Consider the following 9,938-nt stretch of genomic DNA (forward strand, 5'->3'; position numbering starts at 1 on the left):
ACCACTGTGTGGCCTGGGATAAATTACCTGACCTCTCTAAGCCTCAAATTCATGTGTAAGTGGTGAATAACCTATTATCAGATAGTATCCCTCAAAGGGTGGGCCATGGAGAACCATGGATTAACACATCAGAATCACATGGGGAGCTTAAAATACAAACATCTGGGTCCTGCCTGCAATGATTCTGATTCATGTATCTGGAAGCAGTCCATGAATCTGCAATTTTATATATATATACACACACATATACAGACACACACATATGTACACACATATATGTGTCTGTGTGTGTGTAAATATATATATATATTTTAATACAGAGTCTTACTCTTTCACCTAGGCTGAAGTGCAGTGGTGCGATCTCGGCTCACTGAAGCCTCTGTCTCCCAAGTCCAAGTGATTCTTGTGCCTCAGCATCTTGAGTAGCTAGGATCCCAGGCGCACGCCACCACACCCGGGTAGTTTTTGTATTTTTAGTAGAGACGGGGTTTCGCCATGTTGGCCAGGCTGGTCTCAAACGTCTGGACTCAAGTGATCCACCCGCCTCAGCCTCCCAAAGGGATAGGATTCCAGGGACACGCCACCTCGCCCGGCCCACATTTTTAGTCACTGTCCCAGGTGATTCTGAGGTATACTGAATCACTCCTATAGAGACGAGATTAATATAGAGCACTTAGCTACCTTGAAAAATACGTAGCTAATTTTAATAAATATACTTTTTAGACCATAGAAATTTAACACCCAACAGCACTTGTGCTTAAAATACTCTAACTTCATAGAAAATAGGAGGTCAGCTTGCTCTGCTGATCATTAAATATACCTCACAATTCTCCTTTTTGTTTAATTAGAACCTTTATCTTTTTTTCTCTTGCATAGAAATAGCAAAATATTTGCGGACTGGATCCAAATCAGGAGCCCAGATGAACTTAAAGAAGCGAGCATGGGATTCTTAGTTTTTCAAGATCCATACACACGAAGCCTTTAATAAGCACCAACTCCAGTGTCCAAGTTTTCTCTGGTTTTGTGAAGACTGAGCAAAACTCCCATGATGGAAAGAAAACCAAAGGACTTAGTTACCTGTTTCAGTATCATCTAAAGTCAACTGAAAAGTGAAGCAGGCAGTAGTAATATAGCCATGGAAAGAAATTCAAGTTTATGGAAGAACCTAATAGATGAACACCCAGTCTGCACAACCTGGAAGCAAGAGGCCGAAGGAGCCATTTATCATCTTGCCAGTATTTTGTTTGTAGTAGGTTTCATGGGTGGCAGTGGATTCTTCGGGCTCCTTTATGTCTTCAGTTTGCTGGGGTTGGGTTTTCTCTGTTCTGCTGTCTGGGCTTGGGTAGATGTCTGTGCAGCCGACATATTTTCCTGGAATTTTGTACTCTTTGTCATCTGCTTCATGCAATTTGTTCATATTGCATATCAAGTTCGCAGCATAACCTTTGCCCGAGAATTCCAAGTGCTGTACAGCTCCCTTTTCCAGCCCCTGGGGATCTCTTTGCCTGTCTTCAGAACGATTGCTTTGAGCTCTGAAGTGGTTACTTTGGAAAAGGAACACTGTTATGCCATGCAGGGGAAAACTTCCATTGATAAACTCTCCTTGCTTGTTTCAGGAAGGTTTGTACCTTTGGTGCTTGCATGTCTTTCCTCAAGTATTAGTTGTTTGTATTTCTTTCCACTGTATTTTTCCACCTCAGTATTGCATAGTCCTTGGTGGCATTTAGCACCCTGAGGCTTGAGGAAGTCTTTGATACATGAGTCACAGACATAGCCATTTAGAGTATATGGCATTATTTACTTGAAGCAGAAAATAATCAAGAGCCTTAATATTTCATCTTAGAAATCAAATTACATGAATCTTAAATATTAAAGTATGAATTTGTTTATCTGGATATGATATTTGTTTCCTAGATAATTACTGAAAGTCAAGAAGAGGATGATGTCAGCTTGAATTAATAGAATACTTATATTGGCGTGCAAAGTATTTTAAAGACTCTTTGATAGGGCATTCTTTTAAGTAACAGAGAACATTTAAATTTTATTATTATCTTTTTTTCTTCAGTACATTCTAGCAATTGCCCATGAGAAGCAGGCTGGGGGGACACTTCAGGCACATACATAGAAATCTAAACTTTGAAAATAGTCCAGGTGTGGTGGCTCACACCTATAATCCCAGCACTTTGGGAGGCCGAGGCAGGATAATCACCTGAGGTCAGCGGTTCAAGACCAGCCTGGCCAACATTGTGAAACTCCCATCTCTACTATAAATACAAAAACAAAATTATCCAGGCACGGTGGCAAGTGCCTGTAGTCCCAGCTACTCGGGAGGGTGAGGCAGGATAATTGCTTGAGCCTGGGTGGGAGGTGGAGGTTGCAGTGAGCTGAGATCATGCCACTACACTCCAGCCTAAGCAACAGAATGAGACTCTACTCAAAAATAAAATAAAATAAACTTTGAAAACAAAGTTTGGGAGACGAAACAATAGTGGGATTACTCATGGTTTTCAAAAAGTTAAAAATTTGGCTTATAAGGCCGGGCGCAGTGGCTCAAGCCTGTAATCCCAGCACTTTGGGAGGCCAAGGCTAGTGGATCACTTGAGGTCAGGAGTTCGAGACCAGCCTGGCCAACATGGTGAAACCCCATCTCTACTAAAAATACAAAAAACTTAGCTGGACATCGTGGTGCACGCTTGTAATCCCAGCTACTCGGGAGGCTGAGGCATGAGAATCGCTTCAACCTGGGAGGAGGAGGTTCCAGGGAGCCGAGATCATGCCACTGCACTCCACACTGGGCAACAGAGTGAGACTCCATCTCAAAAAATAAATAAATAAAAATTTGGTTGACAGAGGTACTTGCAGAACTCCTCTATGCTCTTAAATGTTTCCCTACTTAATATAAAATCTGACAGAGTCCATTAAAATGTTTTATTGAAGCATAATATGCATGCATAAATAGATATATATCATAAATGTACAACTTGATGCATTTTCTGAATTTCACTTAATATTCCAGAATCCTGACTGTGTAAGGAACATGAGAACATGAATCTTACAGGATATTATGTCACTTATTATAATGTATGAATTTAATATTTGCCTTTCAAAATCGTAAAGGGCAAAAGAGTCATCAGGGATCTGAAATACACTTCCTCTACCCCCCACCCCTCCCCAGTTATGTGCTGTCTTTCTCTTTCCCTTATAAATGTTGTTCTTGTGTTTTGATAGGATCAGAGTGACAGTTGATGGCGAATTTCTGCATTACATTTTCCCCCTTCAGTTCCTGGATTCTCCTGAGTGGGATTCACTGAGACCCACAGAGGAAGGCATTTTTCAGGTAAGGGATACCAGACCACACAGTTAGCACTCCCTCTTTCAAACAGATGTTTGTTTAATAATAAGTAACCAAACAGAACAGTGGATAAGACAAGAATATTTTAAGACTTTGGAATGTACTTTGCAGCATACATGACTTCCCAATTCTGTTGGACTCCTGATGATTAATGCCACTTTATAGGTCCAGTGATGAGAAGAGCAGGTGCTACATATGACAGAAAGGAGGCTGTGATCAATACTTTAAGCTATACTTTGCATAACTGCATATTTAGGAATTAAAATATAATTGAGATTTGACTAAACACTGCTAATGCGACAGTCTAGAAAACATCAAGAACAAAAACTGCACTTATTAAAAAATAAATGATTTTTTAAATTTAAAATGCCAGTGGATTTCACTTGTTTTCCAGCAACAGAATGCTAAACTTACTGTCATTACTCTGCTGCCATGTCTGGCAGTTTTGAAAGATAATCATTTCAGCAGGTTGCATTTATTTTGTTACACAGTTTTCTTATAAATACATGTGTGTATGCAGCAAACTCAAATATGTATGCAAATTAGGCATATACATTCTATTTTCTACTGCAGAAACTGCATTAGGGTTAAATGTCCGCAGTCTTCAGAATTGACTTGGAAATATTTCTGTAACATTAGCCACCTTTTTTTAAAAATATCAAGTAGTTCTCCCTTCAATGAAAGAAATATAGATACTGGGACTTAGAAAAACAGATAGATTGAAGATAGGTAGAACATTGTGATTATTCATATTATAAATTATATATATAGTAACAAATTTTATAGTTTCGATTTTTGCAATATATTGTAGGTCAGTGGGCTTTTTCAACCTTAAAAAGGCAGCAGGTGAAATTTAACATTTGGGGTAGAAAAAATGTGGCAGAAGTTTTCTTGCTTCCACATCTATTTATGTGTGGTCTTGTGTTTTTTAGGTAACCCTCACTGCAGAAACTGATTGTCGATATGTGTCTTGGAGGAGAAAGAAATTGTATCTGCTCTTTGCTCAGCATCGTTATATCTCCCGCTTGTTTTCAGTGCTAATTGGCAGTGACATTGCAGATAAACTCTATGCCTTGAATGACAGGGTATATATAGGAAAAAGATATCACTATGATATTCGACTACCCAACTTCTATCAAATGTCAAGTCCAGAAATACGCAGATCACCCCTGACACAACATTTTCGGAATTCCAGACGATACTGTGATAAATGACATCAAAGTCTGAAATGTATTAGTATAAAAAAAGACTCTCTCTTCATCATTCCCCAAATGAAATAGGAAAATACAAAAAAAAGAGCTCCCTAATATTTTTATAAATCAAATTCAGAAGTGAGATACCATTGCTAACTGTTTTATTCCTTTCAACAACTGCATTGTAAATAAATTTTACAAATGTTTCTTGTATTTCTTATTGTTATAATTGAGGAGGGGGTGGATGACTATGGGCAGTTTGCCCTTTTCTGCATCAAACCTGGGAGAATGAAATTCCACATTCTCAATTCTTTTCTCACATTTACTCAAATGCATTGTCTTGCCCTATAGACTCAGTGGTTGCTTCTCAAGAAGCAGCCAGCAAGTATTCTCAGCCTGAGGGTGGGTTGCTACTGTCCACATAAGCATTTCCAGAATTCACTTTTTTGCTACAACCTCCAGTGAAAGGAAGATCTATTACTGTGGTGGGCAGCAATTATTTATTTTAAATGTGCAGTTACTTGATATGACTAAAAAGTAGAATAAATGCAAGAGATAATATGTGAATCCTGAAGCCTATTTTATTGCTACAAAATAAAATAACATTTAAAAAGAAGCATTTCGTGGAAACCAAAGCTGCCTGATCATTACTAAAAGAGTACTCCTGAACCAATAGTAAAAATGTTGCATGGTGTTTCAGTTTCAGGTGTTCAGCGGAAAGAGCTTTCAGTGGTGTGAATGGGCAGCGAGGGTTCACAGGGACTGCAGAGCCCGTCACACAAACACAAGGGTCTGCCTCACAGCAAGTGCTTCAGCTTTGTGAAGAAGAGCTTAAGAAAGAACCCTCGTTGCAGATCTGATCCCTTCCTTTGGAAAACTGGTTTTCTGAAGATCACATGCAGGCTATATTCTCTGATACATTATCAAATATTTAACAAGTGTATATTGAGCACCTTCTATGGCTCTAGGTGCTGACCTGGGCATGGGGATACATCAGGTAACAGATGCAGATCCCACCCCTCACAGAGCTTACATTCTGGGGATGCGGGAGACATAATAAAGTAAATCAGAAAAACCTATATTTAGAAGGTGATAGTACCAAGGGGAGTGATAAATTAGAGAAGATGGATAAGAAAGGGCATTGCAGTTTTCATAGGGTGGTCAAGGAAAGCCTCCACAAGAAGGAATGTTTGAATGAAGACCTGAAAGAGGCAATGGAAGAGTCCATGCAGATATCTGGGGGAAGAGCAATTTGGGCAAAGGGGACAGCAACTGAGCAGGCCCTTAGGCATGAGCATGACTGGCCTGTTCCAGGAGCAGCTGGAAGGCTAGCGTGGCTGGCACAGAATGAACAGAAACTAACTGCAGGCAGACTGGGTAAGGCCTAAATAAGTCATGGTAAGGATTTTGATTTTTTCTAAGAGTGACCAGAAGCCATTGTAGGGTCTGAAGTAGAAGAGTGATATGATCTGCCCCATGTTTTAATAGGATCACTCTGGCTAGCCTGCTGAGAATAGACTAGGGGGAGGAGAGAAAAGAGTGAACTTGGAAAGTAAAATGAGGAGTAAGAGTGAGATGCCTGCTAGACACTGAAATAGAGTAGATAGCTGGAGATAAGAGCCTGGAGTTCCAAAGAAAAGTCTGGGCTCTAGACAGCTTTGAGAGTATTTAGCATATACATGGTGTTTAAAGCCATTAGTCTCCATGAGATGGCCAAAAGAGTGAGTGTAGATTCCGAAGAAAAATGGTCTGAAGGCTTGCCTTGGAGCACTCCATTTTTAGGGGAACAAAGAGATGGGGAAGAGTCAGCAAAGGATTTGAGGAGGAGCAGCCAATGAGGTGGAAAGAAAATCAGGAGAGCCTGGGATCCTGGAAGCCAAGCAAAAAGAATTTCTGGGAGAAGGGAGTGATGAACTGTCTCAGATGTGGCTGAGGCCTGAGAATGAACCACTGGGTTAAGCAACATGGAAGTCATGGGGGAACTTAACAAGAGCAGTTTTGGTGGAGTGAGCAGGAACGAAAACTTGACTAAAGCAGGCTGAAGGAGAATGAGAGGCACGAAGTTGGAACAGTAAGGGTAGGTAAGGTTTTCAAGGAGTTTTGATGTGAACTGAAACAGAAATGGTCAATAGCCTGGGCAGAAAGTGGGGTCAAGAGAGGGGGTTGTTATTGATTTTCAGATAACATGGCACATTTGCATGCAGATGGAAATGATCCAGAAGTGAGGAGTGAACTGCGGGAGTGATGACCTTGAGCAGGTGATGGGATCCAGTGGCCTTAAACAGAAATGTGGACAATTCTTCATTAATAAAAAGAGAAGAGTAGCTGGGAGAGTAGTTGCTGGCAAGTGGGAGATGTGGTGAGAGGTTGTGGTATACAGACACAATTTTCAGCCACAGAAAATAATGAAATACTGTCATTTCCAACGACATGGATGGAACTGGAGGACAATATTTTAAGTGAAATAAGCCAGGTACAGAGAGACAAATATTGCATGTTCTCACTCATTTGTGGGAGCTGAAAAAAAAAAGCTGAATTCATGGAAATAGAAAGTAGAATGATGGTGACTAGATACTGAGAAGGGTAGTGGGTAAAGGGAGTATGAAATGGAATCGTTAATGGATACAAAAATACCATTAGATAGAATGAATAAGATCTAGTATTCAGTAGCACAATAAATATGGTGACTATAATTAACAACAAATTACTGCGTATTTTTAATAACCAAAAGAGCAGAATTATAATGTTCCCAATGCAAAAAATTGATAAATGCTTGAAGTGACAAGTATGCCAATTACCCTGACTCAATCATTACACAATGTATGCCTGTATCAAATATCACATGTACCCCAGAAATATATACAACGATTATGTACCCATAACAATTGTTAAATGTTTTAAAAAGATGTTTCTTGCCATTTTAGGCAGTTATAGTTTATTCTTTTTAATTTAATTAATTAATTTATTTATTTTTGCAAAGAGGTCTCACTCCATCACCCAGGCTGGAGTGCAGTGGCATGACCACGGCTCACTGCAGCCTAGAACTCCCAGGCTCAAGTGACCCTCCCACCTCAGCCTCCCAAGTAGCTACGACTACCATGGTATGTGCCACTACGCCCTGCTAATATTTTTTTAAGAGATGGGGTCTCGCCATGTTGCCCAGGGTGATCTTGAACTCCTAATTCCTCCCTGGATTGAACGCAATGTTGCTTGGGTAGGTGGTCTCTGGGTATCTGGGCTGATGGCCCCTAGAGTGTGGTTGGCTCTTCTACTGCCTCTGACTTGGAGGCCTCTGCATTCTTCCCCTACTGCTATGGTCTGACCCGAAGCATTTCCCACCCATCAGACCACTCAGTGTTTCTGAATGAATGAATCAGTTCTGAATGAATCTCAGGGTTAAATCTTCCCTCTGCTCCACCATCTCTTTCCACTCCTTCCAAACCTATCTTTTCCGAGTTGTTCCTGTTCCATCATTAATCAGCTAGATAGGACAGAGGAGAAGCGGATGCTGGTGATGGGGAGTGTGAGGGTGGGCAGTGGGGTGGGGTGTCATTGTCATGGTGAGGGGTCACCATAATTCTAATAAAGGAATATAACCTGGTAGAATATTAAGTGTCACTTTGTTATTTATTCTATTAGAAAAATAATGGCCAGATGCGGTGGCTCACGCCTGTAATCCCAGCCCTTTGGGATGCTGAGGTGGGTGGATCACAAAGTCAGGAGATCGAGATCATGGTGAAATCCCATCTCTACTAAAAATACAAAAAATTAGCCGGGCGTGGTGGCAGGCGCCTGTAGTCCCAGCTACTCGGGAGACTGAGGCAGGAGAATGGCATGAACCCGGGAGGCAGAGCCTTGCAGTGAGCTGAGATTGCACCACTGCAGTCCAGCCTGGGTGACAGAGCGAGACTCCATCAAAAAAAAAAAAGAAAAAAGAAAAAGAATGTATTACAAACAAGTTAGAATAGAAAAAAGAAAAGACAATCATTCCACTATCCTAACCCAGTTTCTATGAACATATTGGTATACATTTCTTCTACTGTTTTCCTCATTCATAATAATTTAACGTGTAAAACACAATTTTAAAAAAGGTTTACTGTTTCTTCTATTGGAGAATTTACCGAGTTCCAAATATATGTAAATCACGTGCTAAGCACCATGGAGATATGAAAGATAAATCAGATACACTTCTTATCCTCCAGAAACTTTCCACCTAGAGGGAGAAAAAGACTTTTACATAAATATGTAAAAGGTAGCAAGTGATAAAGGCCATAACAGAGATAGAGAAAAATGGCTCTAGGGAATCACACATCTGTAGTGTCACCTTAAAACAACTGGGAATCACATGCCAGCATATTAAGTCATCAATAATGTAAGTACTGAATGCCAAGTCATTAACAGCAATATTTTCTGTTTTATTTTTCCCATTCAACATCAATTTTCTGGGTATTACGTTTTATTTATTTATTAAACCAAGTCATTTGAAACCTTTAAAACGTGAAAAATTTCCTGATTCACACTGTAATGCTCTATTGCTTTTAGATGCCATTTTCTAAGCTTATAATATATTCATACACTTCTACTCAGATGACTTGGTATGGCTGATGTAAAAGATATTAAGAAATCCTATGTTGTGGCATGCAGTAAAACTGCATAATAGTTCTCTATATCTCATGTAAACCCAAATCATCTTCTGTCAGAAACTGCTCTATTAAAAGTATTTCTATTCTTCCCATACTCTCAAAAGGGATTCAGTGGCTCTAAAATCTTTTGCAAAGCATGATCTTTTTGTTCTTTCATGGGAGTGAGGGTGCCTATAGTTTTCAAACTAAATAGCATTTGCAATCACTTTGTGTGGTTCTAAATTATATCAAATATGTTTGACCTTGGACTAGAGAAATGTTTCATCATGTTTACCAATTTTTTATGCAAAATGATAAAACTGCTGGATGTGGCTCATAAATATTTTATTAGGTGTTATATATGTATTAAACTAGAGAGGTGTCTTATTTTCATGAATTTATTACAATTTAAGTAGTAGTAATAATAAAAATTTGCATTTAAATAATTCTTTTCTCCTGGGAACTAAGTGCTTTTGCACATCAATTAACGCTGGATGGCAGCGTCATTATTCCCAACTTTATTTTATTATTCCATCTTTATGATGTGCTGCTTTGGGTTTTTGTTTCTAGCCTTATGTCAAATTACTTGGCTGGCTATTATCAGACCTCACATTTGCCTCCCAAACCAGCCTTTTTGGAGGATTAATTGTATAAAAGAATGATACAGAACTCTATGTCACATAGTAGAAACTCTATGATAATTGAAAGTTCTGTTTTCACCAGATATAGATTAAAGGTCCTTACGTGGCTTCACTTTCTTTTTTTTTTTTT

General features: G+C 39.4%; 1 protein-coding gene across 1 annotated transcript; it reads left to right on the forward strand.

Annotated features, from left to right (window-relative positions):
- The first annotated feature begins 875 nt into the window (after positions 1–875).
- Positions 876–4,758, forward strand: POPDC3 (popeye domain containing 3). The gene is made up of 3 exons (XM_011952869.1): positions 876–1,620; positions 3,229–3,337; positions 4,285–4,758. The coding sequence occupies exons 1-3, from the start codon at positions 1,136–1,138 to the stop codon at positions 4,564–4,566; spliced, it is 876 nt and encodes a 291-aa protein (XP_011808259.1). The 5' UTR covers positions 876–1,135; the 3' UTR covers positions 4,567–4,758.
- The last annotated feature ends 5,180 nt before the right edge of the window (positions 4,759–9,938 follow it).

The sequence above is a fragment of the Colobus angolensis genome, unplaced genomic scaffold (genome assembly GCF_000951035.1).
Source record: "Colobus angolensis palliatus isolate OR3802 unplaced genomic scaffold, Cang.pa_1.0 Scaffold35, whole genome shotgun sequence".
In the NCBI taxonomy this organism is placed as follows: domain Eukaryota; kingdom Metazoa; phylum Chordata; class Mammalia; order Primates; family Cercopithecidae; genus Colobus; species Colobus angolensis.

Coding starts and splice junctions, on each gene's coding strand:
- POPDC3 (XM_011952869.1), top strand. CDS start 1,136: ATGGAAAGAAATTCAAGTTTATGGAAGAACCTAATAGATGAACACCCA. Junction 1,621..3,228: donor TCCTTGCTTGTTTCAGGAAG/GTTTGTACCTTT, acceptor GTGTTTTGATAG/GATCAGAGTGACAGTTGATG. Junction 3,338..4,284: donor CAGAGGAAGGCATTTTTCAG/GTAAGGGATACC, acceptor TGTGTTTTTTAG/GTAACCCTCACTGCAGAAAC.